We start from the raw sequence: 16,021 nt of genomic DNA on the forward strand, positions 1-16,021 counted from the left end.
AGGAGATTTCCTCCCTCTTCTTTTGCCTCCCACCTCATCCCTTTGATGAAGGGAAAGGGGAGTGAGTTGAGAGTTCACTAGAGAGGGAGGTCTCAAGAGCATCAATATGTACACTGAGGGAAGGTAGCTTAGGCATAGAGACTTTATAAAATTGGTTCAGGTCAAAAGATCAGAGGTCTCAGTGACGGAACAGTGCAAATTTGTAGAGGGGTGTGTGTGTGTAGGAGAGAAGGCAGGTGAGGAGGTGTGGTGGGATAGAGGAATTTCTCAGTTTGGTGAGGATAGACCAAACGTACAGTACAAATGTACAAACGTACAGTGGCTAGAATTGATGAGCTCAGTTATGTACCCAAATTAGTGAGTGTATGGGGGGCGTCGAGCAGGAGGTCAGTGGAGTTTAGGAGAGGAGGTGGACAGTGAAAGGATCATAGGGGACTTCCACATAGATACTGAAGTGCTCAAGTATCAATGAAGGGATGGAGAAAGCGAGAGGGAATGTGAGAAAGGGATCAAAATGGTTCAGGAAGTTGGATGTGGGTTGGCAGATGGCTGTGACTGGTAACTGGAGGGAGTGGTAGAGGCGAATGATATGGCCTTCAAAGGAAGGAAAAGAGAGAGGTGGGGGAGGTGGAAGGGGAGAGAAGGAAGAGGAGTTGGCTTCCTTCCTTTCCCAGTGAGTCTGAGGGAGTGGGAGAAAAAGAGGCCACCCCCTGTTGAGCACACAAGGGAGACGGTTTCATCTGGGAAGAGCCAGGTTTCTGTGATGAGGAGGAGGAGCAGTCACTGGGTCAGGAACAGGTCAAAAATGAAGGGAATCTTCCCCAGGATAGAACTGGGTCCTTGGGTCCTTGAGAGTGAAGAAGTGAATGTTTAGGAGTAAACAGAGGGATAGGTTGATGTGAAGGCAGACATCTGTTGATATATTAAAAACCTGTTCAGAGTCACGAGGGCATCATACTTGTTATATAGTACACTTGTTCTGTATTTGTATTCAGGCCGGGCTGCGGGGAGAGGTAAGATGAGGAATGGCACCTTATCAAAACACTTGCCTCTTTCCTTCTCCCCGCCACCCACCCCCCCCCAGCCACCTTCTTCAAACATTCAGTTTCCAGTGGCTTCTTCTCCCCTGCTTTCAAACATGCCCACGTCTCCCCTTTCCTAAAAGAAACCCTCTCCCTTGACCCCCTGGATCCCTCCTACCATGCTTCTCCAAATTCACTGAGTTTTGTATACCCAGTCTCCACTTCCTCTCCTGTAATTCTCTCCTTGATTCCCCTCCAATCTGGCTTCCACCCCCTTCACTCCCTTCCACCCCCTTCACTCCTCAGAACCAGCCCTCTCTAAAGCTTTTTTTTCTTTTAAAAAAAAGGTACTTAAGCATTTACTATGTGCCAATCATTGTACTAAGTGCTGAAGTAAATCCACGTTAATCAGGTTGGTTACAGTTTCTGCCCCACATAGAGTTCACAGTCTTCACCCCCATTTTACAGATGAGGGAACCAAGGCACAAATAATTTAAATGACTTCCCCAAGGTCACATAGTAGACAAGGGGCAGAGCCAAGATTAGAAACCAGGTCCTTCTGACTCCCAGGTCTATCCATTATGCCACACTGCTTCTCTGTGCTTACCTATGACTTCTTATTTGCCAAATTCAATGGCCTCTACTCCAACCTAATCCTCCTCAATCCCTCAGCTGCCTTCGGCACTGTGGACCACCCCCTTCTCCTTGAAGCATTATCCAACCTTGGCTTCACTGTCGCTGTCCTCTTCTGATTCTCCTCCTCTCTCTCTGATGACACCTCAATCTCTTTTGCTGTTTCCTCCTTTGTCTTCCATTCCTCAAGTGTGGGCATCCCTCAGAACTCAGGTCTGGTTCCCCTTCTTTTCTCCGTCTACACCTGTCCCCCTAGAGAACTCGTGTGCTCCCATGGGTTCAACCCTACGTGGATGATTCTCAAATCTAGCTTACCAGCCCTGACTTCTGCCCTTCTCACATCTTCTCCTGTATCTCAAAGTAAACATATCCAAAACAGAACTCTTCGTCTTCACAACCAAAGCTTGTCCTCCCTGTTTCTTTCCCAGAATTGCAGATGTCATTATCCTCCCTATCTCGCAAACCTGTAACCATGGCATTATCCTCAACTCATCTCTCATTCAAGCTACATATTCAGTGGCACCAAACCCTTTCAGTTCTACCTTTAGCAACATTATAAAGTCCACCCTTTTCTCTCCATCCACAGTGCTACCAAGCACTGATCATATCCCACCTTGATTACTGCATCAGCCTCCCTGCTGACCGCTCTGCCTCCTGCCTCTCCCCACCCCAGTCCCTACTTCAGTCTGCTGTCTGGATCATTTCTCTAAAAAACACAAACACGGTCCACGTTTCCCCACTACTCAGGAACCTCTAGTGGTTGCCCATCCACCTATGCATCAAACAGGAACTCCTTACCATTGGCTTTAAAGCGCTCAATCAGCTCTCCCCCACCCACTATCTTAACTTGTTGATTTCCAGCTACAACCCAGCCCACATACTTCGCTCCTTCAATTAATTAGCTAATTATGGTATTTAGGTGCTTACTATGTGCCATACACTGTTCTAAGCACTGGAGTAGATACAAGGTCATCAGGTTGACCCATGTGGGGCAGCACAGTCTTAATCCCCATTTTACAGATGAGGGAATTGAGAAATAGAGAAGTTGAGTGACTTGCCCAAAGTCACACAGCTGACAAGTGGTGGGGCCGGGATTAGAACCATGGCCTCTGATTCCCAAGCCCGGGCTCTTTCACTGAGCCACGCTGCTTCTCCTAAATGCCAATGCCAACCTACTCACATACCCTGATCTTGCCATTGACTTCCTACCTCCCTCTGGTTCTGTTGCTGAATTGTGCATTCTAAGCACTTAGTACAGTGCTCTGCACATAGTAAGCACTCAATAAATATGACTGAATGAATGAACTCCCTCCCCCTTCAAATATGCCATATCACCACTCTTCCTTTCCTTCAAAACCTTACCAAAATCACATCTCCAAGAGGCCTTCCCTACCTCAGGTCTCATTTCCCCAACTTCCCCTACCTTTTGTGATGCTTGAGCGATTGGCTCTGTTCCCTTTAAGCCCCCACCTTCATATTCATCCCACCGTCAGCCCCCCAGCACTTAGGCACGTATGTGTAATGTATTTTGAAAGTCTGTCCCTGCCTCTGAACTGTAAGGTCCTTGTGGGCAGGGACATATGTATAATGCATTTTAAAGTCTGTCCCCCTGCCAGACTGTAAGGTCCTTGTGGGCAGGGACATGTCTGCCAGCTCTGTTGGGTGTACTCTCCCATGTTATTAGTACAGTGCTCTGTACACGGTAAGCGCTCAATAGATACCATCGATCGAGTCTTTCCTTTCATCCCAGGAAGGGGCAGCATTCCTCTCCTAGCCCTGAAGAACCCTTTCCCCTCCTGCCCTGATTCCTTTCCTCTCAAGGTCCCATGCTGGCCTACACTAAAGCTTGTCTCCCAGCCCTGCTCAGGGCCCGGCTTCATAGTAGAACAGTGCTAGCACATAGTAAGCACTTAACAAGTACCATCATTATGATTATAGTAGAGCTTCGCTGCCTGGTCTTCCTCAGACCGTTGTTGAAATGCAGCGACAACGATGTCAACCCCATCCAGTCCAACCCTCCTGACAGGTTGACCCTCCTCGGTGGGAAGGCAGGGCATCACGGGCATTTTGGAATCACTGCCATTTGTCCCGCTTCTGAGCCCGGCCAACAGCCGGGGGCCTTCCGTATCGGACCACAGAGACCGCCGGCTGATGGGATTGCCCGCAGGCCAATCAGGAATCTGACGAGAAATCCCGGGGCCACAACCCCCCAGCGCCTCCGCGAGCTCAGCGTATAAGTTGCCCACTCTGAAGGTCAGAAAAACAAAAATCGTCAGAGCCTATCAGGCTAGCTCCAGGCGGGATTGGGGGACGTGGTCAACTTGGCCTCATCTATGGCCACGTGCCAATTACCCACGCTCTCTTAGCCTGCGAAACTGTCGCTGACTGACCTTTTGTCGTGTCAACCGCTTTAGTTTTCCACGTGGGGAACCTCAGCCGCAGTCAGCGCTATCTAGGGCCTCTCTGCCCTCTGGAGTGGTTCTGCCTCTTGCACAGGCACAGCGAATGACACAAGGTCACAGATGGCAGGGGCAGAGAAGTTGGGGAACTGAAAGTATGATGATGGCTCTCCTCAGCAGGAAGAGCCAAGGAGGCTGCTAAGGCCACACGGAGGGATCCCCGGGGCTCAGAGCGGCTACAGCTGAGAGAGGGGGCTCCGGGGACCCGAGAGAAATAGAGGAGACACTAGACGGTCGCTGCGTTGTGGACAGGGAACGAGTCTGCCAACTCTGTTATACTGTACCCTGCCAAGTGCTTAGTCTTCATTCAGTCGTATTTATTGAGCATTTACCGTGTGCAGTTCTCTGTACTAAATGCTTGGGAGAGTACAGTAGAACAATAAACAGGCACGTTCCTTGCCCACAGTGAGCTGACAGTCGGTTGGGGCGGGGAGAGACAGCCATTAATTTAAACAAATAAATTACAGATATGTACATCAGTGCTGTAGGGCTGGGAGAAGGGGAAGAACAAAGGGAGCAAGTCAGAGCAACGCAGAAGGGAGTGGGAGAAGAGGAAAGAGGGTGCTTAGTCAGGGAGGACCTCTTGGAGGAGAAGTGCTTTCAATAAGGCTTTGAAGAGGGGAAGAGTAATCGTCTGTCGGATTTGAAGAGGTAGGACATTCCAGACCAGAGGCAGAACGAGGGCGAGTGGTCGGCGGCAAGATAGATTTGATTGAGGCACAGTGAGAAGGTTGGCATTAGCGGAGTGAAGTGTGCGGGCTGGGTTGTAGTAGGAGAGTAGTGAGGTGAAGCAGACAGGGGCAAGATGATCGACTGCTTTAAAGCCAATGGTGAGGAGTTTTTGTTTGATGTGGAGGTAGCTGGGCAGCCACTGGAGTTTTTTGAGGAGTGGGGAAACACGGCCCGAACGTTTTTGTAGAAAAGTGATCCAGGCAGCAGAGTCGAGTATGGACTGGAAGTAGGGAGAGACAGGGGCCGGGGAGGTCAGCAAAAAGGCTGGTACAGTAATCGCGGAGGGATAGGATCGATGCTGCTTGGGTTAAGGTGGTAGCAGTTTGGATGGTTAATACGGTGCTCTGCACACAGTAAGTGCTTAATAAATACCACTGATGGATTGAGGAACGAGAACCAGGGCAAAAACATCAGATAGAAAATGGGCGCGGGTGAGATGCAGGGAGAGAAAGCTCAGATATGGGCTGACCATAGATTCCCCCAGTTTCAACCAGGATACTCTCTGTGTAGACCTGGCAGAGACTATCCATCACTTAGCCGCTTCATGAACCTTTCTCTGAAATTTCCCTTAAGGGTAAATGGCCCCTCTAAGCTGGACTCGGCCCTGACACGAATTCTTATTTATCCCTCTGGGAACCACATCACCATCTGGGAATCACTGAATGGGAAATTGAATGGTCCCTTCTTGGGAAAACAGTATGTAAATTTATCTTCCCCCACTGCCCCTCCACCCCCTCCCAGGTCCCTGACTGCATTTAGGACACACTGAGCCCAAAACCCAAAGACACCATAGTGTAAAATTAAACCCAGTGGTCAATCCATCAATTATATTTATTGAGTGCTTACTGTGTGCAGAGCACTGTACCTGGGAGAGTGCAGTACAACAGAGTTGGTAGACATGTTCCCATCCCAGGAGGAGCTTACTTACAGTCTAGAGGGCAGTCGATCTGGCCAGTCTTCAAAGAGCCTCTAATCTGCCGGCCACAGTGGCTTTTGGAGTGATTGGCTAATAATAAAAATAATAATAATGATAATGGTATTTGTTAAGCACTTACTATATGCCAAGCATTCATTCATTCATTCACTAGTATTCATTGAGCGCTTACTATGTGAAGAGCACAGTACTAAGCACTTAGAATGTACAAATCGGTAACAGATAGAGACAGTCCCTGCCCTTTGACGGACTTACAGTCTAATCGGGGGAGACAGACAAGAACAATGGCAATAAATAGAATCAAGGGGAAGAACATCTCATTAAAACAATAGCAAATAAATAGAATCAAGGTGATATACATCTTATTAACAAAATAAATAGGGTGATGAAAATATATACAGTTGAGCGGACGAGTACGGTGCTGAGGGGAGGGGAAAGGAGGGGGGAGGAGCAGAGGGAAAGGGGGGAAAAGAGGGCTTAGCTGAGGGGAGGTGAAGGGGGGGTAGAGGGGCAGCAGAGGGAGCAGAGGGAAAAGGGGAGCTCAGTCTGGGAAGGTCTCTTTGAGGAGGTGACCTCTAAGTAGGGTTTTGAAGAGGGGGAGATAATTAGTTTGGCGGAGGTGAGGAAGGAGGGCGTTCCAGGACAGCGGGAGGACGTGGCCCGGGGGTCGACGGCGGGATAGGCGAGACCGAGGGCCGGTGAGGAGGTGGGCGGCAGAGGAGCGGAGCGTGCAGGGTGGGCAGTGGAAAGAGAGAAGGGAGGAGAGGTAGGAGGGGGCAAGGGGATGGAGAGCCTCGAAGCCTAGAGTGAGAAGTTTTTGTTTCGTGCGGAGGTCGATGGGCAACCACTGGAGGTTTTTAAGAAGGGAAGTGACAGGCCCAGAGCGTTTCTGCAGGAAGATGAGCAGGCAGCGGAGTGAAGAATAGACTGGAGCGGGGAGAGACAGGAGGAAGGGAGATCAGAGAGAAGGCTGACACAATAATCTGTTCTAAGCGCTAGGGTAGATACAAGGTAATCAGGTTGTCCCACGTGGGGCTCACAGTCTTAATCCCAATTTTCCAGATGAGGTAACTGAGGCACAGAGAAGTGAAGTGACTTGCCCAAGGTCACACAGCAGACAAGTGGCAGAACCAGGATTAGAAACCTCATCCTCTGACTCCCAAGTCCGAGCTCTTGCCACTATGCTTCGCTATACCCGACCAAGGTGGAAACAGCAATCAGTTGGTAATATTTGAGCACTTACTGTGTGCAAAGCAACACTTCTAAGTGCTTGGGAGAATAGAATAGAGGTGATTTCTGCCCTGTGAATCTTATAATCTAACAGGAGGAGACAGTCACAAAATAATTTGCAATTGGGAGGGAAAATAAAATAGAAAGATGGACAAGTGAACAAATACTTATTCTGGGCTGCAGAAGGAAACGGTTAGGCACTGGCTATTTTTGAGGAAGACAGTGAGTTGAACAGAATGGCATTTTAGGAAGAAGGTCCAGGCTGTAGAGCAAAGTGGAGACTAAAAAAGGGAGAGAGTCTGGAGGCAGGGAGACCAGTGAGGAGGCTGATATGGTAACGTGATCGGGAGTTGAGGAGCGCTTGAACCAGAGGGTTGGCCATTTGGGTGGGAAGGGCCTGGTGGATAAAGAACTGGCAGGGCTCAGTGACAGACTGAATGTAAAGGATAAAAGATAGCGACACGTCAAAAATGCCACCAAGGGAGTGGGCTTCTCGGACAGGGAGTTGGCAAAGGAGATGGGGAAGCTAGGAGGAAAGACGAAGAGCGTCTCTAATGTCACCGGGGTCCATCTGAAGCTTCGAAGGAAATGAGCTAAAATGGCTTAAACTCAGTCTGTCTTCCTTTAGTGCTGGCAGGAACCGTGATCTCCACAGTCCCACGAGGGACCAGCCTGCAGGCGACTGTGTCAATCATTAACGTGCACAAAGCGGGGAACCTGGCCATCCAGCAGGCGGGCAAGAATATGAGCGCCAAGATCATCGTGGTCTGTAAGCAGTGCCCCCTCCTTCGGAGAGGTGAGTGACCGAGCGGCCCGGCCAGGGTGCCAACGGGGGCGACGGCAGGGGGCCTTCCCCGGGAGGCGTGGGTCCTGAGGGGAGACAGCTAGCTGACCGGGGCCGGCCCCGGGCTCCCCTCACCCACCCGCGGCAGCCCTCTATTCCCTACCGTGGCCCGTGGCCTCAGTGTCCGCACTTGCGGGGCTGGTAAAAACCCTTTCATTGAGCAGTCAGGGCTTCTAGGAGGTCTCTGCTCACCACCTCAACCATCCCAAGCCCTGGGTTCGGCTTCCCCACGTAAAAGCTCCCTTTCTCAGCCAGCGTCCACTGGACCATGGAGGACCATCCCCAATTACCACAGGGATTGGGACAGCGCGCCGGTGGTGGGGCAGAAGTTTTGAGCTCCACTAAAAGCATAACTTCAAACAAGCCTCATTTTCTGCAAAACTGAGGCTTCTGCATTTTGCTCCTTACCTTGGATAGAGCACAGGCCTTGGGAATCGGAGGGATTAGAGAGTTCTAATCACGTCTCTGCCCCTTGTCTGCTGTGTGACCTAGAGCAAGTCACTTCCCTTCTCTGTGCCTCCGTTACCTCATCTGTAAAATGGGGATTCAGACTGTGTCCAACTTGATTTGCTTGTATTCCCCCCTGCATTTAGTAAGGTGCCCGGCACATAGTAAACACTTAGATACCACAATTATTATTATCAATAATAAGCCCTACCCAATTACAATTACTGATCATCAGACTTGGCCTAGAGGCCCATGCTAGACTCCTGGAGGATAATTTAAGTATGCTTACTCAGGAGGGCAGCCATTATACAGTTCTTCCAAGCATCTTGTTGCCATGCCACGGTTTGGGGACCAAGTCCTCGGCTGTGTGAACCATGGGACTAATCTAGGAGTCGATGCCCCGCGTCCTTTTTAGTTTTGGGGGGTTTTTTTGGTTTAATGGTATTTCTTGAGCACTTACTATGTGCTGGCCACTGTACTGAGTACTGGGGTAGAAACAAGCTAATGAGGTTGGACCCAGTCCATGACCTACACAGAGCTCATAGTCTTAATCATTTTACAGATGAGGAAACCGAGGCACAGAGAAGTTAAATGAGTTGCCCAATGTCACACAGCAGGCGTGGCGGTGCTAGGATTATAACCCAGGTCCTCTGGATTCCCAAAGCAGTCCCAGGCCCATGCTCTATCCCAGGAAGCAGCATGGAGTAGTGGATAGAGCACGGGCCTGGGAGTCATGTGTTCTACTGTTGGCTCCGCCACTTGTCTGCTGTGTGACCTTAGGCAAGTTATTTCACTTCTCTGGGCCTCAGTTACCGCATCTGGAAAATGGGGACTAAAACTGTGAGCCCCATGTGGGACATGAACTGTATCCAACCCAATTTGCTCGCATTCATTCCAGCACTTAGTACAGTGCCCAGCACATGGCACTTAACAAATGCCATTATTATTATTACTACTAATTATTATTATTATCCATTAGGCCATGCTGCTTCTCCTGTGTTCTCCAAATTAGTCTGTGGTGGTGGAAGGCGTTTCTCAACTCTGATTTTCCAGGGAGCCTGGGCCCTCAGCACTGGATAGCCAGATGGATGGGGCAGTGTCTTCCATGCCACTGACATAGTGATACATAAAAGCCTTTCACATGTCTGGTTTTCTCAAGTGCTGGTGTGAGGTGTTTATAGAAAATGACGCAACTGAAGTTGCACTGAAACCAGCAGTTAAAAAGTAAACAAGAACTCAGCGTTAACAAGTGGTAGGTCAAAAAGATGTAACTGCCCCGTTTGAAGCAGCTAGCAAGCAGGAAATCGAGAAATACACACGGCAGCCAGACCTGCAATGAGAATCAGTCTCCAGTTTGCCTCTAATAATAATAATAAAAATGATATTTAAGCACTTACTATGTGCCCAGCACTTTTCTAAGCACTGGGGTACATACGAGGTTATCGTTTGGATGCAGTTCCTGTCCCAGGTGGGGCTCACAGTCTTATTCCCCATTTTATAGATGAGGTAACTGAGGCACAGAGAAGTGAAGCGACTTACCCAAGGTCACACAGCAGACAAGTGGCATCCTCAGGGGATTCTCTCCCTCCCCTCAGGGCCCTGGTCGGGGGTGCAGATGGGAGAACGACCTGAAAGAGATGAGTGACTGGCTGCTCAATCAGTGGTATTTATTGAGCACTTACTACGTACAGAACCTGCACTCCCAAGCGCTTAGTACAGTTCTTTGCACATAGTAAGCACTCAATAAATACGATTGAATGAATGAATGGACGAATCACTTGGAAGAGTTCAACATAACAGTTGGTAGACACGTTCCCTGCTGTCCACCGACTTGAGGGTCCGGACAGATCCCGCCAAAGTGGATGTGGGGCAAAGGTCAGTTTGGCCCACCTTGGGAGCAGAATCAAACATTGGCTTTACACCCCTCCGGGTTCCACCATCCACCATCCAATCAATGGACCCGATCGGTCCAGGGCAGCTTCCTGGGGGTCCGGCCGGCGGACCCCGAGGGGCCTGACCAGCTCTCTCGCTGCCTGCAGCCACTTCCTCCCCCCCCTTCGGAATTGCTGTCTGCAGAGGGAGCAGAGGGAACAGGGAAGAGGCCTGAGCCAAACTCATATTTCTGCCTCCCACTCATTGCCTCCTATCCTCTAAAACATCCACCCAGATCAATCGGTGGTATTTACTGAGCACTTACTACGTGCAGGGCACTGAACTGAACATTTGGGAGAGCAAAGTACAACGGTATCGTGCCCACGACAAGCTTCCAGTTGAAGCGGGGAGGCAGACATTAATATAATTTATAATACGCGGCTGTTCCGAAAGGGGCCAGTTGTCCTAAGTGCTCGGGAGAGGCTGAAAATAAATGGTATTTGTTAAGCGCTTACTATGTGCAAAGCACTGTTCTAAGCGCTGGGGGAAACAAGGTGATCAGGTTGTCCCACTTGGGGCTCACAGTTTTCATCCCCATTTTACAGATGAGGTAATTGAGGCACAGAGAAGTGAAGTGACTTGCCCAAAGTCACACAGCTGGCAAGCAGCAGAGCCGGGATTCGAACAGGAGGGGTGGTGATGATGATGATGATATTTGTTAAGCGCTTACTATGTACCAAGCACTGCTCTAAGCACCGACAACCCGCTTCGCCCTCGGTGAGAAGCCCAGGGGTCCCGACCACCCGACGCCATACCTAACTAGGCCTTGGCCTGACCCTCGGCCTCAGTTCAATGGTTTAATGGTATTTCTTACCTCATCTTCCCTCGGCCTCAGTTCAGTACAAGCGCCCGCCCCCACGGCCGGGGATATTGGATTTTTATTCTAGGACTATCTTCCCCCTGGTCTCGCTCAGTCCCTCTTCTTTATGTTCCCCTCCCTTCAGATTCCCCAGCCCACAACTCTTCCCCACCTCAAAACCGCCCTGAATCCCCTGCTTCATATCCCCCTCCCCCGGCGGGTGGCCTCCCTACGGCCACCTCAGCACTTAGGTACTTTTTCAATTACCTGTACTTTTGTCGTTTACTCACTTATCTAGCAATTGGTCAATCGGTGCTATTTATTGAGCTCCTAGTGTGTGTGCAGAGCACTGTACTGACGCTTGGGTGAGTACAAGTATGCTGGTCGTACAGGTAGGTTTGCTGCGGGCCGGGAACGCGTCTACCAACTCTGTTACATTGTACTCCCCAAGCACTTAATAGAGCACTCCAAACTCGATAAATACAACCACTTGTTTACACTAGAGTTGGGAGACACGTTTTCTGCCTGCAATGAGCTTACAATCTAGAGGGGGAGGCAGACGTTAATATAAATAGAGCTATGCACATAAGTGCCCCTTTCGGGGTCTCACCTGGCGAGTTTCCAGTACTGTACCAGTCTCGACTACAGGAGGGAGAGCCAAGCAGAGGCCTACCCATTCCATTGCTAGCTTGGGCAGTGGCTCGCGAGCGGAAGGCCATCTCCTACGAGTCAAAACTCACCTGTGCTGGGCAGCAGCGGCACGGGAGAGAGTCGAGGGCGGAGGCTCAGGTTGACTGCGTGGAAGGAGGCGACGGTAAACCGCTTCTGTATTTTTACCAAGAAAACTCTATGGATACGATGGCAGATGGAGGTGGGGCCTTCTGGGAGAGATGTGTCCACGGTGTCGCTATGTCGTCAGCATACAAGATGTACATAAGTGCTGAGGTGGGGCCAACACCACGTGCCAAAGGGCACAGATCCAAATGGAGGAACTTCCCCATCTTCCCCAACATTTCTGTTATTGCCAGTTGTTTCTCCTCCTAAATGTAGGTGGGTTGTATCAGCCTGTTTTCATATTAGATTGTTAAGTTCCTTGAGGGCAGGGAGTGTGTGTTGTATCTCCACGACTCTCTTCCTAATAGCCTGGTATGGTTCTCTGAATACAACAGGTGCTCAAAACACCCCATTGCTAGATCAGATCGTGGGTTCTAATCCCGACTTTTGGGCAAGCCATTTAACTTCTCTGGGCCTCGGTTACCTCATCTGGAAAATGGGGATTAAGACTGAGAGCCCCACGTGGGACAACCTGATAACCTTGTATCTATCCCAGCACTTAGAGAACAATGCTTGGCACCTAGGAAGCACTTAACAAATACCATTATTATTATTATCCAGCAGAGGTGACCAAAGACATAACCTCTAGGGCCTCCCCAGAAGGATGATCAGCAGCTTCTCTAATGATAACTGTGCAATTTAAGTGCTATGATAATAATGATAGTTGTAGTACTTAAGCACTTACTCTGTACTGAGTGTGCTGAGTTCAATAGGTGATAATAATGATAACTGTGGTATTTGCTCAGCGTTTACTCTGTACTGAGCGAGCTGGGTTCGATATGACTTAATCAGGTGGGACACCATCCCTGTCTCACATGGGGCTCACGGTCTAAGGAGGAGGGAGAACAGCGTGTCCTAACAGATCACAGGCCTGAGAGTCTAAAGGACCTGGGTTCTGATCCCAGCTCTGCCACTGTGTGCTGTGTGACCTTGGGTAAGTCACTTAACTCCGCCGTGCCTCAGTTTCCTCATCTGCAAAATGGGGATTACGACCGTGAGCCCTACACGGGATGGGGTCTGTGTCCAGCCTGATTATTACTTACAGTGCCTGGCACACAGTAAGCACTTAAACCCCATTAAAAAACAAAAAATTACAGATGATGAAACAGAGGCACGGAGAAGTGAAGTGACTAGCCCGGGGTCAAACGGCAGTCAGGATTGGAACCCACGAACCTTGACTCCCAGACCTGGGCTTCTTCCACTAGGCCGCTCAGCTTCTCTCCATTGCCAACAGAGAATAGAATCCCTAGGGGGTTGTGGGGGTCTGGTCAAATTTCAGTGGCTCAAACACAGGGACTCGCCTCTCTACTCAACCCAAAATTAAGTTGAATAAAAATGAATTAATTTCTGGGGAGAAAAGAAATGCCCATTGCTGTGTCTCCCTACCTCCCCGACAGGCCTGAATTACATTATCATGGGCCAGGTGGATGAAGAGGGCCGAGGGAAAGTTTTGCCAAGCAGCTTCATCATGAATTTCAAGATGAAGAATCAGAAGCTCCTGAACGCCTTGAATAACAAGCAGTGTTGAAGGCGAACTCTCCAAAAGCACCACACTCCGTAGAAGTAACCAGCTCAGTGAACCGTCGCGCGATCTGACGAGATCAAGCCGTTGGCCACGATGGAAGCATCTATAGCTGCTATTTACCCAGAGGGCATCCAGGAGCGAAGAGCTCCCTCCGATAAGCCACGCGATCTATTGCAGTTACCATCCGAAAAGGCCGTATACCACCCTCCCCCCGGCTACTTGGAAACTGTTAATTTATACATCTCTGGAAAAGGATTTCTTTAAGAAATGAGTTGTGTGAAGATGTAAAAAGGAAATTTCTAAGTGCAATATTTATACTGAATTTCATTTTCACGTTCAGCATTTGCTCAGAATGTTGTTACACGGCGCCCGCATTTTTAGCGATGCTTAATAAAATATTTTAAGACATTGTTGGGTAGCAGTCGTTAGACTAGCTCCACAATAATCAGGCTGCTAAAAATAGATGGAAATCAGACTTTGATTTGGTTATGGGCTTTCATAGCAGACATTCCTATTCCTGACTAGCTCAGATCACAGGAGAATTTGCTGAAATGGTGTTAGACTGTTTATTGGGGTAGGTGGATTTCAATTCTATCTTTTTCTTCTTACGTTCTTTTTTACTTTGATATTTTAAACACTATAACCACCGCTGCTTAGAGCATGAAATTAGAGGCAAACCCTCTTCTCTTCCATTGCTCACAGTAAGAGGGCCACCCCAGGGACACCTCGAGGCAGGCTGAGCACTAATAAATTTCCCCTCTTCTCTGATTAGCCTCTACCTGGGCCACTGGGACTGAGGCTGGATCAGTTAACTGGCTTTAGCTCGCAGCCTGCTTTCCTCTGGAGATCCGTCGGTCCCTACAGACCTTGTTCAAGACCCATTTGGAAGTGACAGGGTTGGTGGTGGGTGTTTTGTTGAAATTGGATGGAACCGATATATTTTGGACGAGGTCCTGCTCAGAAGCTGATGTAAGCGCTTACTACAGTGCTCTGCACACAGTAAGCACTCAATAAATACGGAATGAATGCCCACGGTGCAACTAGCTAATGCATCAGAATTACGTTCTCATCCCCAGGGATATTAGGCAGTGGAAATCCCAGGCCTATAATGGCAGTGTGTTCAGTCTAAGCGTACATACTGTGCTCAACGAGTTTGTTCTTGAAAGGAAGGTAGGCAAGGCCAGATCCTGATTGGGAGATCACAGGGGAAGTGTGGTGCTAAGGCTCAGTCGGAGGCAAGAAGCTGGACTAGATGGTCTCTCATGGTCCTTTCCAATTCTATGTCACCACTCAAGTCTCTGAGGCCATGCAGACCTGAAGAGAGGCACCTAACAATACTAATCATTGTTGTATTTGCTAAGCAGTATGTGCCAGGCACTGTACTGAGCACTGCAGTTGATAGGTATTCATTCATTCACTCAATCGTATTTACTGAGAGCTTACTGTGTGTAGAGCACTGTACTAAGCACGTGGGAGAATACGATACAACAATAAACAGACCCATTCCCTGCCCACAACAAGCTCACAGTCTCACTTGAGGAGTAGGGCAACAACAGACTGAGTGTTTTTGTAGAAAAATGGTCTGGGGAGCAGAATGAAGTATTGGAGAAAGTAAACAGGCTAGATGGCATCCCTGCCCACACGGAGCTTACAATCTAAGTGGGAGGGAGGACAGGTGTTGAATCCCCATTTTGAAGATGAGGTAACCAAAGCACCAACAAGTGACTTGCCTGAGGTCATGCAGCCGGCAAGGGGCACAGCCAGGATTAGAATCCTGGTCTTTGCACTTCTAGGCCGCTGCTCTTTCCTCTAGGCCACACTGCTTCTCTATGGTTACAAATGATCATCTCGGTATAAGTCAGGGCAGGGACAGATTCCTGCCCAGCAACTCTGCCCAGTTGCTCCTTGTTTCTTTCTTACCTTAGATTGTGAGGCCCATGTGGGACATGGACTCTGTCCAACATGATTATCTTGTAGCAGTGCTCAGTACAGTGCTTGCCACAGAGAAAGCGCTTAATGCATTCCACCACTATTATTTTTTATCACCACATCAGGCTGGCCCACTCAGAGGGTGGGGGCTCCACTAGCCTCTTCCCCCACCAACCAGGGCCTGTCAGGCCGAGAGGAAAGCTTACTGCTCCTTCGTTGGGAGGAACTACTGGGTTGGGAGAGAAGAGGAGGCATTTTATTTTCATTTATCATCTAAATAAACAAATATCCCCACAGCTGTACTAATGTTTTAATGGGTCAGGCTTTCTTATTTTGGCTTAGAACGTTAGGGAAGCAAATTATAAATTCTCTTTTATTAATAATAGTGATGTAATTGTAAAGCGCTATGTGCCACGCACTGTTCTAAGTGCTGGGGCAGATACAAGGTAATCAGGTTTTCCCACGTGGGGCTCAGTCTTAATCCCCCTTTTAGAGATGAGGCACAGAGAAGTTAAGTGACTTGCCCAAAGTCACACAGCTGATAAGTGGTGGAGCTGGGATTAAAACCCACAGTCTCGGACTCCCAAGCCCGGGCTCTTTCCACTAAGCCATGCTGCTTCTCAACTAGATAACGTAGTTTTAGCAAGAGGAATGGTCTTTTTCAGAAAACAATGACTTCTCTTTTAATAATAGAGACAAAC

The 16,021-nt window shown here is 49.1% G+C and overlaps 1 protein-coding gene across 1 annotated transcript in view; it reads left to right on the top strand.

The window, feature by feature from the left end:
- The window catches only part of PCOLCE2 (procollagen C-endopeptidase enhancer 2), a 50,453-nt gene extending 36,651 nt beyond the window's left edge, over positions 1–13,802 (top strand). The window contains exons 8-9 of the mRNA XM_029076309.1: positions 7,639–7,806; positions 13,264–13,802. Coding sequence (XP_028932142.1) covers positions 7,639–7,806; positions 13,264–13,394 — 299 coding nt within the window. The 3' untranslated portion in view covers positions 13,395–13,802. The remainder of the gene's footprint in view (positions 1–7,638; positions 7,807–13,263) is intronic.
- Positions 13,803–16,021: the final 2,219 nt, after the last annotated feature.

Source organism: Ornithorhynchus anatinus, chromosome 1 (genome assembly GCF_004115215.2).
Source record: "Ornithorhynchus anatinus isolate Pmale09 chromosome 1, mOrnAna1.pri.v4, whole genome shotgun sequence".
NCBI classification, from domain to species: Eukaryota; Metazoa; Chordata; class Mammalia; order Monotremata; family Ornithorhynchidae; genus Ornithorhynchus; species Ornithorhynchus anatinus.